This window comes from Hemiscyllium ocellatum, chromosome 15 (genome assembly GCF_020745735.1).
Source record: "Hemiscyllium ocellatum isolate sHemOce1 chromosome 15, sHemOce1.pat.X.cur, whole genome shotgun sequence".
Classification (NCBI taxonomy): Eukaryota; Metazoa; Chordata; class Chondrichthyes; order Orectolobiformes; family Hemiscylliidae; genus Hemiscyllium; species Hemiscyllium ocellatum.
Genome location: NC_083415.1, coordinates 40,722,198 through 40,748,418, shown reverse-complemented (window position 1 = coordinate 40,748,418; position 26,221 = coordinate 40,722,198). Strand labels below are relative to the sequence as shown.

General features: G+C 38.9%; 1 protein-coding gene across 2 annotated transcripts in view; it reads right to left on the bottom strand.

Annotated features, from left to right (window-relative positions):
* Nucleotides 1-114: 114 nt before the first annotated feature.
* Nucleotides 115-26,221, bottom strand: part of ccm2l (CCM2 like scaffold protein) — a 38,989-nt gene continuing 12,882 nt past the window's right edge. The window contains exons 3-10 of one of the 2 annotated variants that reach the window (XM_060836071.1): nucleotides 19,661-19,744; nucleotides 17,964-18,147; nucleotides 15,150-15,286; nucleotides 14,925-15,060; nucleotides 10,663-10,726; nucleotides 10,398-10,545; nucleotides 2,327-2,465; nucleotides 115-616 (exon numbers count right to left, since the gene is read on the bottom strand). In XM_060836071.1, coding sequence (XP_060692054.1) covers nucleotides 354-616; nucleotides 2,327-2,465; nucleotides 10,398-10,545; nucleotides 10,663-10,726; nucleotides 14,925-15,060; nucleotides 15,150-15,286; nucleotides 17,964-18,147; nucleotides 19,661-19,744 — 1,155 coding nt within the window. In that variant the 3' untranslated portion in view covers nucleotides 115-353. The remainder of the gene's footprint in view (nucleotides 617-2,326; nucleotides 2,466-10,397; nucleotides 10,546-10,662; nucleotides 10,727-14,924; nucleotides 15,061-15,149; nucleotides 15,287-17,963; nucleotides 18,148-19,660; nucleotides 19,745-26,221) is intronic. The other variant, XM_060836072.1, reaches the window with a different exon arrangement.

The following is a 26,221-nucleotide window of genomic DNA, read 5'->3' as shown; positions in this document are numbered from 1 at the left end:
GTCAGAATCAGCAGTATGGTTGAGATCCAGAAAGGATCCCAACACTTGAAATGTTTAAACAGCAAATAATTCTAGCCATTGACATATTTAAAGAAAATAAGTCATTGTCTTGGCTCAGTTTATACAGAAAGAGAAATTTAATATGATTTAATATAACATCATTCAGTGAACTTCAACTGCAGTTGAGTTAAAATATTAAATACTCAGAAAACGGTGACCATTTAGCACATTTCAAATTTCAGGAGCAGGAAGCAAAAATGAACTTGATACAGATTTCACATTTTGTTGAGCTGAGGACTTTGAAGTAATCAATTAAAATACCTAAATAAACTGATAGGTGGTCTTTACATTGCTCACAGTAAATCATCTTCTGCATCACATTCTAAGGCTTCGATGTCATGCGTAATGTTTGGAATTGTTCTTTCAAAGGGTTCTGCTTCTGAAGGCAGAGACCAGCTGTCATAACTTCTGACAGCAGATGCTGATGTGTTACTCATGCTCCTCTTAATTCTTCCGAAACTGTCTGTCAATATCCCTCTTCCATCTCTAATTCCAATGGTTTCTAAGAAACTCTCGAAATAGCTTGCGTCTTTATCAGGTATGAAGCCCCGCATCCCTAAGTTAAGAATGAGATACAAATTGGTTAACTCAAATCTTTGTTTGAGGTAAGTTACAAAACAGATCAAAGGATTGAGTTTAATTGAGGTTGATAGGGATCTTGCCTGCTGGATGTACTTAATGCAATAGCTTAGCCTCTCAGAACAGCATCATAAACTTTAAACTATTTTTCTATTCTGTACAATAAGTAACCGAGCCTGTCTCTGACCTGTATTAATTGATCCATGCTGAATTTTGGAAATGTGAAGGAAATGGGTTTTTGCTGGTGAGTACTTATTTGGTTTCAGTGAATTGTCTCTCATTTACAATCAGCTCTTTGTCACATATGCTAGTAAAAGAATGTTCTTGTTCAAACTCTGTTAATCAATACTATAATCAATTTTGCTCAAAGTGAGCACTGTGACCTGCAGCATATTTTCAGGTTGAATTTAATGCAATCGCTGTAGAAATCACAAAGCTTATTATATCCCCTCCCCCACAAAAGTCAAGAGAAAAAGAAAAATCTGAACAAAGAGCACAATTCCATCATGCTGCCAAGCTATTAGTTTTTGTTATGTGATCAACATTAAACTACCTGTAAATATACCAATAAACCCAGTCAGAAGGGTTTAAGTTTCAAACAAAGGAACAATCTTATGAAAATGGCGTCTATATTCTCTCCTCCCCATTTCTTCAACATCAGACGTGATTGCCAATATTAATGCTCTCCGCATGGTGAGTTTGGAGATGGAATGTTTTTATTCAGGTGGTGGGATGGCAGATTGGGACCTTGCTACCTTCCCATCTCCACGTCAGTTAAGCCAGCTAAAAATAAGAAATGGTCTTTAGATCTGAGTTACTGAGTGGCCTATTTCCAAATGTACTTTAGTTGTGAAGAATTTTACTTACTGGAGAGTGTGGGCAATTAGTTACATTGTACTAAATTAAACAAATTAATTCTGTTTTATTGTAATTGAGAGAGAGCATTGTTATTCTGTTTGCACCAATCAGTTTGAATCTTTGACTGTGTAGAAGAAATGCATTAAACTATTATATCAAATGTGCTTTCCAAGAACTAAATGGGTTTGACTGATGCTATGCTTAATTCCTATTGGAAACTAAACAGTGACTGGATCTTTCTTAACGGAATTGGTTTAGGTAAGGCTATCCATGTGACAATTAAGGTAACAGATATAAAATGCTAAAACTAGGGGGAATGGCCTCAAAATAAGCGAGAGCAGATTTAAGACTGATTTGAAGAAGAATTTCTTCACTCAAAGGATTGTGAATCTGTGGAATTCCCTTCCCAGTGAAGCTATTGAGGTTACCCTTGTTGAATCTTTCCAAGGCAAAGATGGAGAGATTTTTGAACAGTAAAGGAATTAAAGCCAGTGAGTGGGTCTGTGGAGCTAAGGCAATGAAAAGATCAGCCATAATCTATTTGAATGGAGGAGGAGGCTACTCCTGCTCCTATTTCTCATGTTCTTACATTCTTATGTAATGTTCTTATGCTACATGTAAGGCTGAATTCCAATCACACAGTGTGATATCGCTAATTTACTTTGCCCTGAGAATCCCCTTTCATTGTTGAATTGTCACTTTCAGTTTCTGTTCTACATATAAAATACATTTTAAAATGGATTTTTCTAAGAGAAGACACATTTTTCTTTAAGCTAAACTAGCCTAAGGTTGAATTCACCAGCTGAGATAGCACAATGTAATCTTATACCTAAAAGAAGGAACTTCCGTTTTTCTCCATAAAGGCGAAGAAGATCTGCACAATAATCTTCAATTGATGTACCAGATCGATACTCATGGAGTAGCAAAGCAAAATGTTGGATTTCTTGTGCTGTCAACTTTGTTCTCAGCTATAAAGAAAGATAAACACAATAACCTTAGTGTGAAACAATAGGTCTCAGTGCAAGGGTTTTGATGGTTTTGTTTTATTGTGATATGAGGCCCCTGTGCAGATATTACTTAGATTATCATTAACAAGGTGTGAACATTTGCTGGATGGAATGCAAAACTGTCAAACTTGGAAGTTTTTGATTAGATTACTTACAGTGTGGAAACAGGCCCTTCGGCCCAACAAGTCCACACCGACCCGCCGAAGCGCAACCCACCCATACCCCTACATTTACACCTTACCTAACACTACGGGCAATTTAGCATGGCCAATTCACCTGACCCGCACATCTTTGGACTGTGGGAGGAAACCGGAGCACCCGGAGGAAACTCACGCAGACACGGGGAGAATGTGCAAACTCTACACAGTCAGTCGCCTGAGGCGGGAATTGAACCCGGGTCTATGGCGCTGTGAGGCAGTAGTGCTAACCACTGTGCCACCGTGCCGCCCACTTTTAAAGTATCATAACGTAGCTCATGACTAATTCTCAGAAAGATTGATAAATCCCTCCAGCAATGCTATCCCTCCAGCAATGCCAGTCCTCAAATAAATATGTGGCTTTAAAAAAAAGAAACTCCTCAGTATTTCAAAAATGCATCACTAAATTTGGACAGTCGACATTTTTGTTCTGGTCAGATGTCTTGATCAATGAGTGAAAATTGTAAACATGAATAGAAAGATTTAACAGTATTAATCTTCTCAAAGGAGAAAGAAAACACCATGAGGACAATTAAAAGACATTGGAGGCCTGTTTTACATATATGTATGGGTAATCTATTAATATTGCTTCCATTGATGAGCTCAAATCAACCATATTGTTGGGCGTGGAGCAATATCTGTGGCTGAACTCAACACGTTTTGTTCAGTGAGTGACTTGCATCTCTGTCCGTGTATTGAGAACAAGGTAAGCTTTTACATTTCTATTCCTGTGTGCCCAGTAATAATGCCTGTTGATCACCTTCACCCACACCAACCACTGCTGGATTTGCTGGCTTGTGCACACATTATTTCTATGAAATTCTCCATCAACGCTGTGACACATAAGCTGTTTTTTTTCAATAGATTGTGCTATTGGGGTCAATTTTACTGAGGAATCAAACTTTCTACCTTCTCATCATGATTATAGGTACTTTTTCCCAGTGCATTTTCAATGTAAATAGAAGACATTTTACCTGGAGCTAATCCATGGTTCACTTGAGTGGAAGATATACAGTTGTCTTGTTCAAGGCCAGCCATGTGAAATGTTGCTATAATTCTGAAGAGCATTTCATGGTCTCCAGACTGTATTGACATTCTTTTTGGCAGAAAAAATATTATTTTTATAAACCACTCCATTAGAATGGTTTTGTCAAACTGAACTGACACTGGTATAAATTTACTTCATAGCTTGCTTACAAGAAGCAGTACATCAGTTTCAGAAGAGGCCTTTGAGGTTTCAAAAGCTCATCTGTGCAATAAAGTGTCTGTTTAACAAATGGCCTTGCATTTGTACTGCTTTATTTATAGCATAAGAGCAATTGTGGTATATATGTCCCCATTTTACCCTTTTAAAAAAAATTGGTATGCTTCATACTCTATTACTGCCACAGGATCTTGATACAAGGAAGAACCTTGTTATAGTATTCAATTTATGGCTTTGTGATTTGTATCAAAACAGCAAACTCCAGTAGTGAAAAGAAATTAGAACAAATTTTAGATTTGAAAAGGGGAGATTAAGAGCAAATCTCAATACAGTGTAATGGAGAAGAGTCTGTATAGTAAATCAGAAGTGAGCAACAATTATAAGCTAAGTATTTAATTATAATGTTGCTGTAATAAACTTTATTCCCTCCTGAAGTTATTGACTTCTCATTGGTGCACAGTTCCAGAGACACCAGATGTCTTCCAATACCTCATTCACTGGCCACTATTGAAACGTGGCCCTCGATAATGAAGGCTGCCAAGGTCATTCGGCTGCAAAGTACATCAGAGCCTTGAGCAACCCTGTCCTTACCAGATGTCCTTGCTAAGTCACTTGCAATTGCAAACAGGAATGGGAATGCCCTGGTCAGTTTTCCTCTCCCTGACACAGGGATGCCTGAGTCCCATTTTAAAACATAATCAATTCATACAGGTGTTTTCTTCCAATTTGAGTAATATTCTAAATCCCATTTGCCTATAGTGTTCCTGTATCCTGTTAACTTCAATCAGCTATCAAAAATATCCTTAATTTTTAACACAGTTATAAATACTACTTCTGAAATCCAGGCTCACTTCCCTCAGTATGACAAGATTTTTCCTATTCTTTGTTTTGAATTTGTTACAGTGTATCTATGTTCTTTTGTAGTCTTTGTTTTCCTGACTGCTGCAGGGAAAACTAGTCTTGCAATAGGTGCCTCAAATAAGAATTAGGCCTTTTAGTAAGAATTGTAAAGGATTTGTTGTCTACTTAAGGTGTGTGCACTTTGCCCCAGTGGTTTGCTCTTTACCAACATAGCAGACAACATTGTTTGGCTTGTAATGAACATATGTTCCTCATACTGGAATTTTAGAAAACTATTTAGTATCTGAAAAATGGTGCTGGATTTCTGAGCCACACACTCAGTGACAGTACACACAATTCAAACAAGAATCATCCTGTAGTATTGCATTATATATTTGTCATTACAATCAACTTATTTAGTATGTATCTTAACTGATAAAGTTGTCAAAAACAATCTGAGGTATGTGTTATGTGGAGTAAATGTAATTAAGCTACCGAGTAGAAAAGAAATTATTGTAAAATATTTTTTAAAGAAATATTCTATCATAGGGTCAACTAAGGAAATAAAAAAAGTAGGTTTTTAATTTGTCACTAACAGTAAAACTAACATTGTGAACCATTATTCAGAGAAACCATTTACTTGAGTAAATACAAATCAGGCTGCTACCACAGTTTAATACTAATGCGCATAATGAAGATTCATCATTCAAGTTCCCCTCCAAACCACACACCTTCTTGAATTGGAACAATATCATTGTCCTTCACTGTCGATGGCTCAAGATCCTGGAACTGCCTGCTCTTCAGCACTATGTGCACACTTACATCACAGACTGCAATGATTTAAGAAGGTTGCTCATCACCATCTCTCCAAGACAACTGGAGATGGACAATACTTTTTGACCAAGTCAGCAGTGCCCATTTCCCTGACTGTTTATACAGATAAGCAGTAAAAAGTGAGGTCTGCAGATGCTGGAGATCAGAGCTGAAAATGTGGTGCTGGTTAAAGCGCAGCAGGTCAGGCAGCATCCAAGGAACAGGAAATTCGACGTTTTGGGCATAAGCCTGATGAAGGGCTTATGCCCAAAACGTCAAATTATACAGATAAGCAGTCTATTCAGCTCCAATATAAGGGGCTAGATAATAGAGTGGATGGGAGAAGCAGAAAAGCATTTCTCCTTTCTACATTTGTAATTCCTTATATTCAGTAAGAAGCATACCTTGAAGTATGTACAAAGTGCTATTTTTTTGTCAAGGGGGATTTGATTTTCAAGAAGAATGCTGTGAGGGTGAGCATGTAGTCCAGAGTGGTGTCTGCTCTTAGGAAGTGGACTTAAGTCTGCGAACTGATGCTTTGTGAACAAATTTCCTTCCCTACTGAAGTAGCCCACATTATGGCTTTGCATCAGTTTTGGGAAGATTCATGTCAAATTTCTGTCTGTAAGCCCTTGTGCCTTTACTCATGTAACTTTCTGCTGTTCATCTCATTAAGTATATATCCGACCTCAATGCCACCAATTTACACAATCTCACACTTAGTACAGGTGGAACTGTTAGCCTTTACTTGCATTCTGGCTGAGACAGTCATACTTAAACCCCAACTACACACCAGTTCGAATGCTGCAGGCCTCATCACATTGCTGTACATTTGGACAGAATATGGCAAACTCGCACTCTGCTTTGCCAACAGGGGCCTGGAGATCCTGACGAATGGGGCAGCAAAGAGAAGGTTGTACTCTTCTCCCAGAACCACCAGTGGAGACCCCAACACCTGCCAAATTGTTCTGAAATAGTTCACTCGGGTGACTACACGGTCAGTGGTCTGGAGGAAGGGGCAGCAGTGCCACAAAAATGTCAATGACTTTCTGTGCTCTGCCAGAGTAAGTACCACCATTTTCTCTCTGCTACCTCACATTTCCACTAACTCCACTACTGCATCCACTTCCCACAACATCGTAATATCTTCTTCCAGTGTGGATCTCACCCAGTCCATCTTTCCACTGTAAAGTACTGTAACTAGTTACCTTCCTATCCTCTATACTTCCTTAACTCGGGATAGTGCGCCAGTTTTCATCCACCCACACCAGCTGTGCCAATCATTTTCATCTCACTTAATGAGACATGATAGGTCTGAGAGGCTCAAGAGGGATGATGGGATGGATGACATTTGTCTCCTCACCCCCTAGGAAGAGAATGCTCTTAAATTATTGAGAGAAGATTGTGACCACTCGTGATGCTGAGACTTCCATGTTCCAGCAGTTGGTAAGATTCATTGTGGTGTGCTATGCTGCTTCCCAATAACCACCAATGTCAATGTATTCATGTAATGCTGAAGCTTTTCCTCACTGTGCACCCCCCCACCCCTCATTCCATCACTCATTCCCTCTTTTGTCTTCTGCAGATACCAACAGCACTCTGCTCCAATCCGCAAAAGGCCAGCCCCTCGCTACTGAGGGAGAGGCTACAAAATCTTTCAGAGGAAATGCTGGCAAGGCTGCCTCCTGCACCCTCCACCAGCTCAGATACAGACATTTCAGTGGCTAGATTAGAATCAGGACAAATTTGGAGACCAGGTCCAGGTCAGCCCCAGGTAAAGAGGATTCCATGCTGTCGGCTATTAGTAACTTTGTGCAAATGTATTAGCAGATGCAGGAACAGCAAGCATTAGTTCGAGACAATTGACAAAAACTCTCAGACTCAGACCTTGCGAACTGATTATTTAATACACAATATATCGGGGGAATTCACCATCCTAACTGTGGCTCACTGTTATTCCAAAGTACTTCAGGATACTACAGGATTATATAGAGAAAACAGCTTGGAGCTAATCGTTAATTACACAGTTTGGCATGCTTGCAAGTTGGTACTAAATTAGAGGTTAGTTATTAAGTTCAAAACTAATGCACTATTATGCATTCCACAAGTGGACAGATAAAATGGTATCACCACCTGCTCTTGTTACACAGATTGCTAATACTAAGCAGAGGTATCCCTAATTGGCTGAATGACCGAGAAGAGGCAATAACTAGAAAAGGAAGGGGGACTAATTGGAAAATCTATGTCAGCTTGATTGGTTCTACAGCCTGCGCTGATCATTCAGCAAAGGGAGGAGACACGATCTTGAGAAGGAAGATAAGGACAACCTTTCACATTACCTCAAATAAGGAATGCATAGCTAGCAAATTTCTGGCTGGGGACACAAAATGGAACTCGTAGCCGAATTAGGAAGATGGCTTCCAGGCAAATAATGTTAACTTTTCCCCAACAGAGACAATTGGAAAATTGGATAGAAGCCCCACCAGGGCTCCCTTTACCATGCTGGCTCTGGTAATGCATGCACTGGCTGTCTTCATGGCAAGGTTGGTCATTGTGATGGAAAGCCAACAGGACACACAGTGTCTGCCAGAGATGTAAACAGACCAGCACTCCATTACATTAATCATTGGTGCTCAATATCAACAATGAGGTGATAGCGGGATAAGGGACCTTAACCTCACGCCAGTTCCACTTCCTCTCAGTGAGTTAAGGTGGCAATCAGAGCAGGAACCATGTGCAGACCCCCAAAAGTCTCCTGTCAGAATGCTGCAATGGAACCTGACCTCTTTCCCTCCACCCTACCTATGACCCTATAAACCTATGGAGTTCAAGCTAGGGAGATTGAGTCTGCATCTGGACAGCACATTCTTAGTATGTTTGGCCCCTCTATCCACAAACATGCCCAGGCCTGCCCATTCAAGCTGTTACATATGTAGTGGGGTGCGTGCTGCCTCTTTAAGAGAATGCATCAGGTGACCTTGAGGCAGAATTTAAGAGGACAGTCTAAAAACCATGGAGATGAGAGACATACAGTAAAATATTCCCTGCTCAAGCTTACTCTCCCTCTGCCTTGTGTTCTCTTTATGATTCTGGTGAAATACAAATATACAAGCTGTACTATAGGACAGATTCCCTCCACCCCAGTTGGGACTCTGGGACTGCACTTTCACGTAGTGAGAAGGCAAGGAAAAAGTAATCTTTCTGGAGGCACATAGGTGGCATGGATAATACTTCATTGTACATAAAATATGACATTTTGTCAATAAATTGCATTTTAATCATCACCTGTATGATTGACTGTTATTTTACCTGTAGCTACAAGACTGAAAGCACAGAAGGTCCCCTTCCTTAGTGCCATATGACATTACAACCTTGTGCTATTCTTTTTCTAACTCTCAACTTGACATACACGTTGCTATTGTAGCATAGGTCATCAGGTATTATGAAGCTTTCAGACAGTTATTAATGTTAACCTTCATTTAACAATGGAAAAAGTGAAGGACAGCAATGTAATATAACAGGTGAATGGGCACCAAAGCGCTGTGTTGAAGTGCATGATGATATAAGTGAAGTGAGTGTTTTGCTGATGCCAACTTCCATGGATGGTGGATGCAGGCTATTGCTGCACATGGAGTGTGCCCTGAGATGTTTGGAATCACTGGCACCTTGGAGGCCTGAAGAAGATGCAACGAGTTATCGTTTTGACTTCAAGTTGCAAATTGGCACCATTTATTTTCTCATGGCACCTGGGAGAAGAGCAACCTGCATATAACAGGTAAAACAGGTAATAATGAGATGCTGATATATGCAAATATGCCCTTGCTCACTGACAAGATTCCTATTTAGCTGTTGAATCCTTAAGGGAAGCATTGAACTTTTCTGTCCTAACACAGATAATCTCAATTCCCCAGTCTCACTGTATTCTTCAAACTTTCTTGCCAATGCCCTTGTCATTTAGATGTTGGGAAAATTTCACTCATGGACTTGCTGGAGTGCGTGACAGAATAGTCTGAAGTAGTTTTATGCCTACATGGTGAATTTCAATCTCAGTGTCCCATTTGGAAAACCCAAAATGTTGTTTCTAAACATGGAAGAAAATGAAATCTCCTTATTGTTCTGGTTGCTGGCTATAAGAGTAACCATTCACTGAGCTCTGCCAGATGTTTAGATAGTATACAGTGCAATTGGTATGTGGTTTGAAAAGAAAAAGCTATCAACAATTTTAGTTGTCTGGAAGGGGTAATCAATTTCTAGGTTCCATGGATAAGCAGGTCATGAGGTGTAACTCTGAATATTAATACCATAAGGACCCTACATGAATGAATGATCTTTGCTCAGTTGAACAACCTTGATGGCAGTGGTGATGCAGATCAATCTTTGGCCTCAGGACTGGTAAGGATAATGCAGCCAAGATTCCTGATCATGCTTACAATTCAACATTTCTTTTCAATACTGTGTGGGCGTAGAAACTTTGGATTGAAACAGAGTTAGATTCAACTGTGATGACACCTGCTGCTGAATAAGCCTGCCAATAAGTCTAAATTAGCCGAAGAAGGGTTTGAAGACTGACATCTTAAGGATTATTGCCTCCAGGGATCCATTTCAAAGTAGGAGGGGAGAGGGCACTGTAATTAACCAATTCAAAAACTTTGCTTTGGAAGCGACAGTTACATATTTAAGTAATCTCTATGACAATGGCACAATAAATAAATCAATTAGAATAAGGTGAGAAAGAAAGGGGGAAACATTTTCACACTTCAGATTGTGTAAATGGATACTGTCATTTTAGATGAATAAAGATAGTAATGTCTCACTTATGATGCCCAAATGTTTACTTACAGTTGTCATATAATCCTGTAGCAGATCAGCTCCAGTACTACTCTGGTCACTCTCACTGCCAGCTGTGCCTTGGCTGAATTGTGATTCTCTGAATGAAGGGGAAGAACTACCATTGCAGTAAGGTTCGTATATGTCCTGTGACCCATCACTGTGCTCAGGAAAAGAAAAAGGTGAAACTAGAAGTAACATTGTTTAAGATAGAAACATTCTGTGCCTATTATTCAAGTGTTGTTCAAAACACACTTCCAGAATGAGGAATACTTACAAGGAGCTGCAGCAGCTAAAATCTGCTTCATAGCCGTAAGTCTGAGCAGTTTGATTACTGTCACCTGAAGAATCAGTAAAAAGGGGGCTGTTAGCAAAATATTTAAAGTTACAGAGCTTCACATGGTAAGGAAAATTAGTTTCAAGTTATTAGTGAACTTTGTGAGCAGTCAAATATTTATTTCTGATATTGACACTTAAAACAAAATAATTTTTTGCTGCATGATTTTTAAATCTTGACTTTTTCTATACCATAGTTTCCCCCTTTAATAAGAAAAAAAACAAACACAGTTGAGTATTTTTCTTTAGCTTTTTAGTTTTATCCCTTAGCCTGTTTATAATCATTTGCTTCTTTCCTGGCATGAATCACATAGTTATGTAGAAGAGACATTTTACTGGTTTCTGTAGTTTCCTAGGCTTTGCACAGCAATACATCTCCAACAAAGGAGCAGCCAATGTGAAAGGAACATCAATAATGCTCTGCAAGAAGCAGGTCATCCATTATGAAACTAAGCAAACCTGCCCTGCAGCCCAGATACAGAATTGACAAATCACAAACACAGCAACCATGGATTCAGTAACCCATGTCCCAAACTAAGACTTTTATACAGGCATCTCTACCTCATCCCTCGTCCAACCAACAATGTTAAGACTATTTTTCTTTATCCCACTATTTTAGAGTTACTCAAACAATAAAACTCCTGTATCTTTACTCGTCAATCACAGTAAAATGTCAGATTAAAGTCACAGTGCGATTTCACCATCAAAACACTTTAGGAATGTGTACTTGTACTTCTCAGTACAATTTGCTGATACTTCCCCAACAACTTCCATAAAACCTATATTCACAAAGATTTGCAACACACTATTTAATACCTCCAGGAGTTGGGTATGCTAAATCTGGAGCCAATAGCAGAAAATAACCTAAAGATAACATCACAATTATTTTCAGTTTATAATTTAATGTTTGTGCAACTTATAGATGTATGTCTATCAAAAATCATGCCAGGAGCCTAAATACCCTTTTATACGCATGCTGTAATCAGAAGCAATAGATAGTGATGATAACACCTGCAGTTTTCCTTCAATCATATGGCTGACCAGGAATCTTTTCCGTTCTTACTGCCTTCCATTGGCATGTGTTGGAAATATTTGTAGATTGATACACAATTTGTTCAGCTATGATACAAGCATGCTTTCTTTATTCATCAAATCCTGTGGTGAGAATGAAATCCAGAACTTCTGATTCAGAGGCAGGAAAGCTAATCATTACACCATATAATCTTCTATAACTCATTGATAGTCATTTCAATAATAAATTTCAATGACATGTGCAACATTTCATACTTTGGTGTTGCTAGTCGACCAACATAACAAAGGTTATATCTTGTCTTTATCTGGTGCCTCACAACAAAGGTTTATATTGCTACAGAGTTAATCAGAGAGTGACCACATAACTTAGAGCTGTAGTAGAGTATATGGTAGTCTAATTCTTTCCTATGAAATAAGTAATAACCTGCCAGCCAAGTATACTCTTATCATTCAGACAGGAAGCGTTAATTTTCAAGTTTTGAGAAGATTTGTAGCTCAGGTTGAGGTTCTGGATGTAGGTTTGCTCATTGAGCTGGAAGGTTCATTTTCAGATGTTTCATACCATACTAGGTAACATCTCCAGTGAGTCTCCGGGTGAAGCACTGCTGATGTTTCCTGCTTTTTATTTACATGTTTGGGTTTCTTGGGTTGATGATGCCATTTCTTGTGGTGACGTCAATTCCTGTTCTTTTTCTCAGGGCGTGGTAAATGGGGTCCAAGTCAATTCCCTACATCAAAGACATCTTGGAAATGACTGCCATACTACTCAGACCCCTTGGCATCATGGTAGCCCACAAACCCACCAACACACTAAAACAGCAGCTAATGAACTTGAAGGACCCTATACAGACAACTAGCAAACCCAATATCATTTACAAAATACCGTGCAAGAACTGTAACATTACATTGGACAAACAAGCAAAAAACTAGCCACCAGGCTACATGAACATCAACTAGCCATAAAATGACATGACCCACTCTCACTAGTATCCTTACATACACATAAGGGACACCACTTCAACTGGGACAGCACATCCGTCCTAGGACAAGTCAAACAGAGACACACACGAGGATTCCTAGAAGCATGATATTGCAACCGGAACTCTATCAACAGACACATTGACCTGAACTCCATTTACCATCCCCTGAGAAAAAGAGCAGGAAATGACACCACCATGGGAAATGACATCACCACAGGAAATGAAATCACCCACCCAAGGAAACCCAAACATGTAAATACAAAGCAGGAAACATCAACAGTGCTTCGTCTGGAGGCCCATTGAAAATGTCACTGAGTATGGTGACGATACATCTGAAAATGAACCTTCCAGCTCAGCAAGCAAACCTACATCTAATCAATTTTCAAATTTAATTACTTGCATCACAGTTTTTTTTCAAAAAGAGAATTAACTCACTTGTAATGCAATGAAACTAGTTTGGGATCAATTCAGTTTCTTCTATGGGGGTGTACAATTATATTCTAGGCAACTTTACAATGGTAGTTAGCGTGTTTTGGGGAAGGGATCCCAGGGGATTTACCTTTCACACTCTCTAAGGCAGACCTAAAATCATCAATGCAGTCATGTATTAGTGTTTTTGTACTATTCTAGTAATGTGATAATGACCATATAATCTGTTTCTGTAATGTTAACTGACAGATAAATCCTTTGCTGTTCTTCAAAATATGCATTTCCAAACACACAAAATAGAGAGATATTAAACAGTTTCATGGGCCTCAAAGGTGTCATATAAAGCAGTTAGTATCTCAAAGAGTAAACTGACATTATGAGATAGTCTGTGTCTGGATATAAAGAACTTTGTGGGGCTCTTGTGGTGCAGCAGTAATGTCCCTACCTCTGGGCCAAGTGTTACCTGCTCCAAAGATGTATAACAACATCTTTGAACAGGATGAATAAAAAATATCTACAAAGAACTATTCCTAGGAGGATTTAACCAGTTCTTTGTTTGTTACCAAAGCTGTGAGAATGTTGCAGTAGTAGTAACAAGAACTCTTAGGTTTAGTCTGATGTCTCCCAAAAGACCATCATGCAGCTTAGATGCTACATTACTAACTATTAAGAAATATGTAAACAAGACTCAAATAAAAGCAAAGTGCTACAGAAGCTGGAAATCTGAAATAAATACAGAAAATGCGGGGGAAATGCAGCAGGTCTTGCAGCATCTGTGGAGAGAGCAACAGAGTTAATGTTTCAAGTTTAATAATTCTTCTTAAAAACTCTCCTTGGACTAATACCAGCAGGAAAGATCGATGGCAATGAAACTAGCCACAGCTTCTCAGCCCATGATTATAGCAGTTTATCAAAAACTTATCTTCATCTGGTGCCTCACAACAAATGATTTAAAAGAAAGAAAGCAAGGTCTTTCATGGGGGTAAAAATGTGCAACTTCAAATGAAAAGGTAATCAGGCAAGATGAACGACATACTGCCAATTTGTGAGAGTTTGCTATTGCACAAGACCTATCTTATGTCTAAATAATGTCTTTAAGGATCTCAGGGTATCGCAAAGTACTTCATAAACAATTAAGTGCTTTTAAAGCATAGTGCAATTCATGTTTGATTGCACCTCCCATTCTTTCAACATGGATACTGTTCAAATAATACAAAAAACAGATTTTTTTTTCACAAATACCCTCATTACATTTATTAGAGTTCAGGTCAGGGGCCTCAAATTAGTTTGGGCATTAGTAAGGGTCAAAGTTAGGGTAAGAGTTAAGGTTAGGTTGGTGTGTACTCTGTGTTTCCAAATCATGAATACTAGAATTACCAGACATGAACTGTTGGCACTGTCACAAACTATTGGTGCTACCCTGACTTTTTCTTGTGTCCTTGTGTATGTGTATGTCTGTGTGTGTGCATAGAATTGGAAAGGAGCTGATACATGCAATGCAGCTGTACAAGTCATAGCTCAGGATTGTTCAGGCAGGCTGTTCTTGTTTAAAACAATAGTTTGAAGAATTTAGAAGTGAAAAATTATTTTAGGTACATGTACATCTATGCAAACATTACATAAACTGTCATTTCCTCCTGTACTTGGTGGCAATATTGCTGATGTTAGGATTGCTCCTCGATGCTGCTATCAACAAAACTGAATAAACACATTTGGTTTGAGCAATTGATAATAATATGCCTGCTTTCGATTTGAAACATACTTCTTTCCATTAACCAACGTCTGTCTGGTGTAGAAGTATAATGGAGTCCTGCTCGATCCACACAGTCTATTGTCTGATCTCCATAAATGATACGAAACACCTGACAGATGAGAGCACAATATTCTTCAGCTGAATCCTAGTTCATAAACAAATGAGATTATTAATCTTCTCGTGTTAAAATTGCTGTCAAAACTTTTCATTGTTTGGACAATAAAAACAGCTCACTCTGCTGTCCACTGCAAGTATCACCAAGTTGCAGTGTGTTTCCGAATTGGGCACAGCTTCCTGGGGATCAGGCAAACTTCCTGTTGTTTGTCTACGTTCCAGACTGCCACCCGCAGCTACAGCAGCCACTCCAAGACCTGATATGAGATAAATAGTTCTAATATTCGTTTAAGCTGATACAAATAATGGACATTCATACAATATTAATCAAGCTTAAGTTAACGGGTGATCACGATAGAGAATCTGGTGAATGATATGACGAGCAGTAAAAGCAATTTTTTTATCTGTAGTATTCATTGGATAAGACAAAAACATCAATACATGTATGTACTGTACAGTGCCACATAAAGGAAATAAAATAGCGTCATCATTATTGGAGGGAAGTACAATTAATTTATTAATGTCATGTTAACTTTGGCATCTGTTATGTCCATGCAACATCCTGCAGTCTGTATTTGTTTCCTATCTTACACCTACAGTGAAGGGTTAAAGCCAGTTTTAGCGAGTTTATTTCGCTCTGACATCAAGCATCATGGTGCAGACTGAAAACATGACCAGATGATGAGATTTGAATTGGAAACATAATGCAGTGTGTGATTTGAACTGAAATGGTTTGAATTGTATTAAATGTCATGTTACATGCAAAGCAGCATGCTTCATACACAACGTTTATTGAAATACATTCTGAATAAAACGCATAAATTAAATGCAGACATGGGTTAATTGTCTGGACCATATTGATAACTAGCATATTTACATTTACACAACACAATTTGATTTTAAGGAAATATATTGGATATACTGAATTGGATATTTGAATCGTGACTTTACAGTTAAGTGGTTATTTAAACATTTTTATCCAAAGAGCACATTTTTAAAGCAACACAAATTTTGAATATTTTGGCGCTGCAAACATTCAACAGATACAACAAATTTAGAAAGGTAATAACTTACAAAGTGAAGGAAAAATGAAACACTGTTATTACACTGGATTTATATTACCAGGCATGAAATCTCCAGCATTCTCAGTACTTTCTTTTTGCTTTGGAGGATACATTCTATTCCAACATTGTGTCAGCCACAATTTCAGAACAGAATACAGGAACATAGATTTTTCTGGAGTCATGGAGGTGGCATGTTTTATCTAAAATTATGCCAGATGTCCAGATCCTGAAGTCCTGCCCCTATTTCCAACATTTCACTCAGGGAATGGGGCAGGACAGGAGAGAAAACCGAATCCAACTGAATTCAAACTGACATCATTTTCGGAGAAGGTCCTTATTGCACAGAGTGTGACTTACAGCATTACTTAGAGTATAGGCTATAAAATTAGAGGATGGTCAATAAAAGGCATTTCCCAATAGGCATCTTAAAGCCACTCTGAATGGTATTGAAAATTAATGGAAAATAATGGTCAATTTTGTACTGTGGAGTTGTTAAATTTAATTTCACATAATGCTCTTGCAGCTCAAAAATGTAAGAGTCTTTACTCCCATGAATCTCACTTCCGACAGACCTCTGTCTAACCCAGTACACCACCCAGTGTTTGAGGGGAAATAGTGTTTTGGACATTGCATTGTCATTCACTTGCAAAAAATATTTTTTTCTGATATTCAGAATTATGAAATTTTATTAAGACAGAGGGTGGTGGTGGAGGGTTGTTTTTCAGACTGGAGGCCCGGAGTGCCACAAAGATCGGTGCTGGGTCCACTATTTTTTGTCACTTCCATAAGTAATTTGGATGTGAGCATAAGAGGTACAGTTAGTAAGTTTGCAGATGACACCAAAATTGGAGGTGTAGTGGAGAGCGAAGAGGGTTACCTCAGATTACAACAGGATCTGGGTCAGATGGGCCAATGGGCTGAGAAGTGGCAGGTGTTTAATTCAGATAAATGTGAGGTGCTGTATTTTGGGAAAGCAAATCTTAGCAGGATTATACACTTAATGGCAAGGTCCTAGAGAGTGTTGCTGAACAAAGAGACCTTGGAGTGCAGGTTCATTGCTCCTTGAAAGTGGAGTCACAGTTAGATTGGATAGTGAAGAAGGTGTTTGGTATGCTCTCCTTTATTGGTCAGAGCATTGAGTACAGGAGTTGGGAGGTCATGTTGCGGCTGTACAGGACATTGGTTAGGCCACTGTTGGAATATTGTGTTCAATTCTGGTCTCTTTCCTATCGGAAAGATGTTGTGAAACTTGAAAGGGTCCAGAAAAGATTTACAAGGATGTTGCCAAGGTTGGTGGATTTGGGCTATAGGGCAAGGCTTAACAGGCTGGGGCTGTTTTCCCTAGAGCATCGGAGGCTAAGGCGTGACCTTGTAGAGGTTTACAAAACTTTCAGGGGCTTGGATAGGATAAATAGACAAGGCTTTTTCCCTGGGGTCAGGGAGTCCAGAATTAGAGGGCATAGTTTTAGGGTGAGAGGGGAAAGATATAAAAGAGACCTAAGGGGCAACTTTTTCACACAGAGGGTGGTACGTGTATGGAATGAGCTGCCAGAGGAAGTGGTGGAGGCTGATACAATTGCAACATTTAAGAGGCATTTGGATGGGTATATAAATAGGAAGGGTTTGGAGGGATATGGGCCGGATGCTGGCAGGTGGTACTAGATTAGGTTGGGATAGCTGGTCGGCATGGACAGGTTGGAGCGAAGAGTCTGTTTCCATGCTGTACATCTCTCTGACTCTATGACTCTATGCTTCAGACATAAATGACAATATCTTACAGGACTACTTCTGAACTAGTATTGTGTGCAACGCTGATCACTGGAAATCTGTTGATAACTTGCCCTGAATGTTTTGAAGTAAATTAATATACCTGTCTTCAGAATGAGTAGATGTATAGCATCATCCCTGACATAGGATACAGCAGCAATCTCATGGGTTGGAATTCTCAGGATCAACTCTTCATTGTCCCTCCAGGTCAAGAGGAGGCAGCGTGCAGACAAACTCAGAATGGTATCCTGCTCTGCGGTTGTTTGCAAAGGCAGTTGTTTCTGTTGCTGTCAAAGGTAGGATTCTGTATATTTCAATTATTCTTAATTAATTACTTCCTTTTTTTAAAAAAACTGTTATTTCATGTGACATCTGTTTAACAACTAAACTCCTTGAATTTATAAAAAGACCAAGTTATCTTAATCGAATGGCTTTCATGTGGGGGATAAAAATAATTTCTATAAATTACAATATTAGCATTCTGAAATATTAACCAAGTCTTGAACTGGTGAAGAAAACCATTTTACTTTGGTAAATAATTCATAAAAAGGTCAAAGGCCTGGAAGGAACTCTTTATTTCAAAGCAAAATTTATACAAAAAATTGCTTTATATGAATAATTCTGAGAACATAGGTCTTTCAAAACCTAACGATTCAACCATGAGCTGGAAAACTCTAACTTTCCTTTAGTGGGAATATCACAATGAAGCAACATGACACTATAAATTTTTCACTAAGCTTTGATTTAAAATTTAATTCATGTTAAAATATAAAAGGGAATACATAATAATGTGCTGATTTGAAATTCTTTAGCATTTTACTTGCCTAGCTTTAGGTCCTGAGCAGCAATGATTTGAGCACCTAATGTAGACTAATACCTCACTGAGAGAATACTTCTTTGTCTGAAGCCACGAGCAGAATATAACAACTGCTCCGTAGCAGTATCTGGGAGGTGAGGCCATGGAAATAGAAGGGAAGCCTGGGGATAGATTTCCCGTCACTTCCTATCTCCTCGAGATTAAGTTAAGGTCCAGGAAAGTTAAGGTGGGCCTTTTCACTCAATGGTAACTTGAGACCCCTAAATGACTGATTAATGGCCACGTAAGGGGCCCATGGCTCTCTGCTGGTATTCAGCAGGGAGGGGCAGTAGGATGTAGGACTCTGGAACCCTTTATCACACACAGAGTTTCCTCTGTCAGCAGTTGCCTCTCCCTGATGAAAGAGAGCCTCCCTCTCCACAATGACCTTTCATCCCAGCTTGCTGAAACCTGTCTGAGTGGCCGAAGCAAGTAACTTATCTACACTCACAGGATGCCTCCCTGTTGCTGTTCTTGAGTATGTTAAAGTACTAACAGTGACTGTCTTAAATTGTGACCGACTGGGATTAAAGAGCCTGTGATTGACTGGCATCTCTCAGAAGTAGGAACTCTACCCTAAAAAGCAAAGAAACTCCAGGGCAGGCAAACTAACTGATTAAACTTTGAATCCCATTGGGATTTCTGAGAATGGCCATGTATGATTGCCCCCAATGGATTGGACCATCGCAATAGCCTTCGATTCAGCCCCATGTCTATTGGAGAAGATGTAAAAATAAGATTCTATCTGCTTTCTCGGGTGAACCTAACAACTCCATGAAGACGACATTGGGAGACCTCCGAGCATGCTAGACAACATTCATTCCTCAAACTTACATGATGAGAACAGATTGTCCAACCTGCGAAACAGAATTGATTGTGAAATACTGTTATTTTTCCGCTGTTTTATGAGCTGTTTCCATTATTGTCTAGTATTTGTCTCTTACCCTTGCTGTATCCAAAAGCTGTAGCAGTTCAGCTCTGCTAGCTGGATTTAAAGAACATGAAACCCATGTCAAGTGACCTAAAAACTGAAGAAAAGGAATAGCAACTTAAAGAAGGAAGCTGGTGCATTTAATTGTATAAAATTACTGGATTCTAACTAGTTTATCAAGATGTCGGTAGTCGAAGGGAACTGGCTGACACAATATTTGACCATGACTCTTTTGCTTTTGCAACTTCAAATCTAGATTAGGTTAATGGGATTAACTCAATCTCTGCCTGCTGTAGATTTTCTCAAGAGTCCTAAATGGAATTACATAGCTCAGAGTCAAACCAATTTACTCCTTAGCAATTGAAAGGTAAGAAAACAAAACAATCCATTATTTATACAATGTTAGTTCATTCAAAGGTGACAATGAGGGCTGTTGGTGTGTGGATTGTAACAGTTTTACAAGACCTTATGAAATTATCAAGATTACTCTCGGTAGTAATCATTAACATTTAAGGGTTTTGAAGGTTATGTAATATTATTCAGGAGATTCTAATGAAATAATAAATTTTAGTTTAATCAAATGTATGGAAGGGAATTCATGAATGTACTTGAAAAGGAGAATAATATGGATGAGCTTATATGGAGAAAGTGAGGACTGCAGATACTGGAGATCAGAGTTTAAAAATGTGTTGCTGGAAAAGCGCAGCAGGTCAGGCAGCATCAAAGGATCAGGAGAATCGACATTTTGGGCATAAGCCCTTCTTCAGGAATCATTCATTTGAGTTTATATCGCACAAGTCTGGAGAAGTCACTAAACATTAATGTGAAAGTTGAATTGTAAACAAGCTTCTGGGCTTAAAATGATTCTGAAGCTTTTTTGTGTGTCAAATTGGGTCTTGGTTGTAGATTCAGGCAATAATTACATTGTAACTACAACACTGGTGCAAAGCCAGATTGTTCCATTCAACAAATGGCATGGGAATGAGCCAAAGGACACATGCAGATTACAACTGGAGTTATTCTTTATGTGATTGTAAAATAGTCAAGAGAAAATCCACATATTTCATCCATTTCTAACCTATCATGCCTCCCACTGGTTCATACTCCTTCCTTCACCCTTTGGTTTACACTTAGCTATGCGTAATTATTTTGCTACTTTACCCATATCTTTAGTCAATTCTCTGCTGAAATTTCCTCTCTTGTTCTCCTGAGCTTCAAATGTGCTGCCGTATATGTTTACTTTCCCTACATTGTGCACTAACCTGTTCTTTCTCAAGAACTCTAAACTGGAACTCTCTTAGTTTTATCTTAGCCTTGGTATGCAACTTTGGTGTCTTAATAACAATCAAACATCAAGATTCCAATATACTATTAGCAAAGATGATGCTTTACAATTGTTGGAATGGTCCAAGATGTAGTGTACAATTATATAATTCATGTATGAATCTGTTATTTTCTCACTGTTATCAAATTTGGTTGTTATGTGATGTTGTTTGATGTGATCTCTCCCTCTCTGTGAATGCCATAGAGATAAGAAACATTATTGATCACATTCAAAGGGAAATGGCTATGAGTACAGATTTAGATTATGTTGTAACCCGGGATTTTATCATCACCTTAAAGATTTATATGACAGCATGATTAAATCTGGAAAGTTATAAACCTGGAAGTGATTGCAATAATGCACCTCAAAGGCCCAAGCAATGATATATCTTCTGAAATTGATGTGGATGTAATCATTATATGAATCTGAAAATTAGAGTGTTAGTTCAGTGGTGTTGCAGTCTCTGGAGAGAAATTCTCTATGAGTGTTTAAGTGAAATTTTCCTGGGGTCTAAATTACAATCAGAAAGACACCCATTGTGCTCATATCTATTAGCATCTATATTTCGTGCCAATCTTATTCACATATATTAGAACAAGTGGAAATCAGTGTTTGCAATCAGTGCTTGAGGGACTACCTTCTCTCAAGGATAAAAATTAACATTTCAAACCATCTAACAAACATTCATGCATATTAAGTACGTCACATTTAAGAACATGCAATTGTGGAAGGGTTTCAATTTTTAATGAGTAATTTTTACTGATGCCATAGAAATTCATTCAAACATAAAAAAAATCACAGGTCTCAGTGACAATAAATACTTTAAAAAAATCATCAAAATGTAACAACACTGCGGTGTCTATTATTCTGGGATTTGTCTTACATCTGCTTTGAATCAATGTTGTTGCTAGAAGTTCATTTTAGCCTAGGGCCATTGACCATAATAATGAACTAAAATGCATTTGAGTGCAAGAATTGATAGATAGGCAGAAAAGAATTCAAAGTATGGAGAAAGTATGTAATTAAGCAGCACAGTTATGTTGGGTCACTGATTGCACATTTCTCTGAGCAAAACTACACAGGAAATGCCATCCCACTATGCAAAGTCTCACTTGGTGAGAGTTATGTCTTGCATAATTAAGCTTAAAATGTTAAGGGAACAGTGAATCGTAATCCTGAGGAATGGTTCTTGACACCACAAGAGCAGCATCACTGAATGAATTCATAGATTAGTATCTTGCAATCACTTTGCTATCTGTAACATATATTGTTTTACTATATTAAGGGATTTGGTCAAGGTTACTGTTCACAGTTTGTTCTCTGAAAGGGATTTAGCAGTTTTTTTTAATATTACCACTGATAGAATCATAACACATGCTGCCAATTATATTTAAAAACAAGAAAATGAATTTTCCAATGCTAATTTAAGATTTGCTGGAAAACTACTTCAATCATCTGAAGTCTGTGTAAATAAAATATTTTTGCTCAGATGTTTTAATTGTGATGTTAATATATAAGTGAAGTTTTACATAGCTGTCGTGCTTGTAACATTTTTAGTGGTGATAGGAAGGTTGACGTAGTGGGACAAACAACATGTGATCTTCCCTATTTACCTTGCTGAGTTTGACAATTTATGTAATATTGGTAAGATGGTCTCCACGAAAGAACAACTGAAACAAAAAACAAAATGCTGCCTATGAGGAACACAATTTCCTGTCTAAATAAATCAATTTCAGTTATCCGTTCACAGTGAGATGCAACTGATTCCTTCCTGGAATTGTTCACTGTTTTAACCTTTGGTCTACTCTGGCATAACAATGTTGATTTGACTATAAAACAGGTTGATAATACAAGTCTCATTTCTACCAATGAACAAAATTAAATTTTAGAAAAATGGCAAAAAACCTACTAATGGGAGCAGATTTAAAATGGTCCACTCTTGCAGTGACTTTACAGCTTGAACTGAAGCCCAGGTTGTTTTTGTACCAGTCCCTGTTTTAAGATAACTACCACAAGCTTGTGCTGTCTGCTTTTAATCATCTGTTAATGTATTGACAAATAACAATCAAGATATCCTTTAATATTCTTGCCTGTGAAAATATTTAGTAAAGAAGTGTCTCATTATTCTCTTCATGAAAATCCTGCAATTTTTGGAACAATTAAAATTCAGTCAGCCATTCACCACAATACAAAAAGAGGGAAGTTTTAAGAGTGAGAGCAATTTGTTCTTTTATGAACCAATGATATAGAATTTATTGCTATAAACAGAAACAATGCTCTCTGCACTTTGTCTCACCATATTATCATCAAACACACAAAAAGGTTAAAATGTCCGTGAAAACACAGTGAAAATGATTATTGACTGTGAGAAAGACATCTGGAGGAGATTCATGAGGAGCATAAATACTGAGAAAGATAAATAGCTGGTTTCTGTGCTGTAAATTCTGCATACTTCTGTTAAGATTATAATGATATCTAATATTTCTTTTATAATTTATGAATAAAATGCAATCAGTTACTTTACATTTGAACACTGCATGTGGTTTGTCTGTTGCACAACATCATTCTAAAAGTTGAATGTAAATAAACTGACTGTCTAAAAATGTCTGTGGCACAGTGAAAATGATGTTGTTGCTTTCTGGTGTATTCAATTCTTTATTTTTTTCTGTCACAAAGCTTGTTACTCACACACTACAGCTATATCACAGCAATTTGTTTTCAGTTCTATAGTTCATAACCAGAAATCACTCCTAAGGCATTTAGGTTAAATAAAATCCCACACAACTGTTCAGAATACTTCTTCAAAAGTAAGTATTTGATTCAATACTATATCTATTCATTAGGATCTCAGACCTGACACCAACTTTATGCTTTGATCTTGGATGAGATCACCAAATTACGATGTGATCTGGTTAGGGATTAACAATCTTTATTTTTAAGGTTGGACTAGGCAATTGTTGAGTGAACAAAACCACAAGATTCAAGATGAACAAACCAACCTAGAACATTAATACAATGAACAATACTATATACAACCTATTTTTAACCCAGAGTCACTTGTGCTAAACATGGATCATATATTTTGATCAAACACTCTTCAAATAGCAAATACAGTCCCAAACAAAACCCATAGATTTCTTGGTAACTACATCCTTAATGGTTACGACATTGTCGGTCATTAAATCTCATTAAATGTCATGGGCAATTTCAATTATAGAGTCATCAAATCCTACAGCACAGAAACAGGCTCTTTGGCCCAAACTGCTCCAAGCTGACCAAAATGTCTAACCAACCAAACCTAACCCCACTTGCCTGCATATGGCCCATATCCTTTTAATCCTTTCCTATCCATGTAGGATAGGATGTATTTGTCCAAATGCCTTTTAAATGGTGTTAATGTACCCGCCTCAACCACTTCCCCGGCATCTCAATCAATATATTTGCACTCTCTGTGTACAAAAGTTGCCTCCCAGGTTCCCTTTTATTCTTTCCCCTCTAACCTTAAATTGATGCCCTCTAGTCCTCAATTCCCAACCCTGGGAAAAGGACTGAGCTATTTCATCCTTTCCATGTCTCTCATGATGTTATACACCTCTATAAATCCCCCCACACTCAGTCTCCTATGCTCTAAAGAAAAATGTTCTAACTTGTCCAACTTCTCCCTATAACTCAGACCCTTGAGACTAAGCAACATCCTTGTAAATTTCTTCTGCACTCTTTACAGTTTAATAACATCCTTCCTATAACAAGCTGACCAAAACTGAACACAATACTCCAAGTGTAAGCCTCACCAACGTCCTGTATAACTGCAGCATAACTTCCCAAATTCTGCACTCAGTGCCCTGACTGATGAAGGCCAGTGTGCCAAAAATCTTCTTCACCACCTTGTCAACCTGTGATTCCACTTTCAGAGAATTGTGAACCTGAACTCCAAGATCTTTCTGTTCCACTACACTCCTTAAGTCCCTACCATTCACCATGAAACTTCTACCTTCAAAGTGCAAGGCCTCACACTTTTCTATATTAAACTCCATTTGCCAATTCTCAGTTCACTTCCCCAGCTGATCAAGGTCCTCCTGCAATTTCAGATACTCTTTCTCACCGTCCAGAATACCTCCTATTTTAGTGTCGTCAGCAAACTTACTAATCATGCCTTGTACATTCTCATCCAAATCATTGATATAGATAACAAACAGTAATGGGCTCAGCACTGATCCCTGAGGCACTTCACTAGTCACAGGCCTTCAGTCTGACAGACATCCTTCTGCTATTACCCTCTGCTTCCAACCATAAAGGCAATTTTGTAACCAATTTGCCAGCTCCCTCTGGATTCCAAGTGATCTAACATTCCAGAGCTGCCTGCCATGTGGAACCCTATCAAAGGCCTTACTGAAATCCACATTGACTATGTGTACTGCCCTGTCCTCATCAAATTTATCTAAGGACTCTAACAAATTTGTGAGGCATGATCTCCCATTTACAAAGCCATGCTGACTACTCCTAATCAAACCCTTTCTTTCCAAATGCATGTACAGGGGAATCTTGATTATCTGAATGAGATGGGCGGACACTATTGCTTGCGAATAATTGATTATTTGGTTAATCGATTCAATGCCTTTCCTCTGGGACTCAGTTTTCTATTAAGTCTGCTCCCTGTTCAGACTAGGCAGCAGCACGCTGCACGTAGCCCCCATCCTCACCCGCCCCGTCCAACACCACCCCCCTTCCGCTCCCAACACTGCCCTCCGACCACCCCAATCCCATCCAACACTGCCACCCCACCCGCCCCCCAACTCCACTCAAAACCACTCCCCCACTCACACCCCCAACCCTGTCCAACACCACCCACCTGCCCGCACCCCAACCCTACCCAAAACCGCGGCCCGCGGCCCCCTGCCATCCCCAACACCATCCTCCACCTGCCCCAACACCATCCTCCAGCCACCCCCAATCCTGTCCAAGACCACTACCCTGCCCGCCCCCAAATCCGTCTAACACTGCCCTTCACCCGCCCTCGCCTGCCTCCCAATCCCGTCCAACACCACTCCCGCCTGCCCTGCCTGCCCCAGTACCAACTCCCCTACCCACTCCACCCCCACCCCAACATACCCCCCAGTTTGCCCACACGCCCACCCCCATGTGCTCCCGCCCCCTCTCCAGGTCAGTGGAACAGGTCACCTACAACAAGACTGCTGCTCCTGCTACTGTCTTTCGGGTGGTGAGTCTCCAAATAACACACACATTCACACC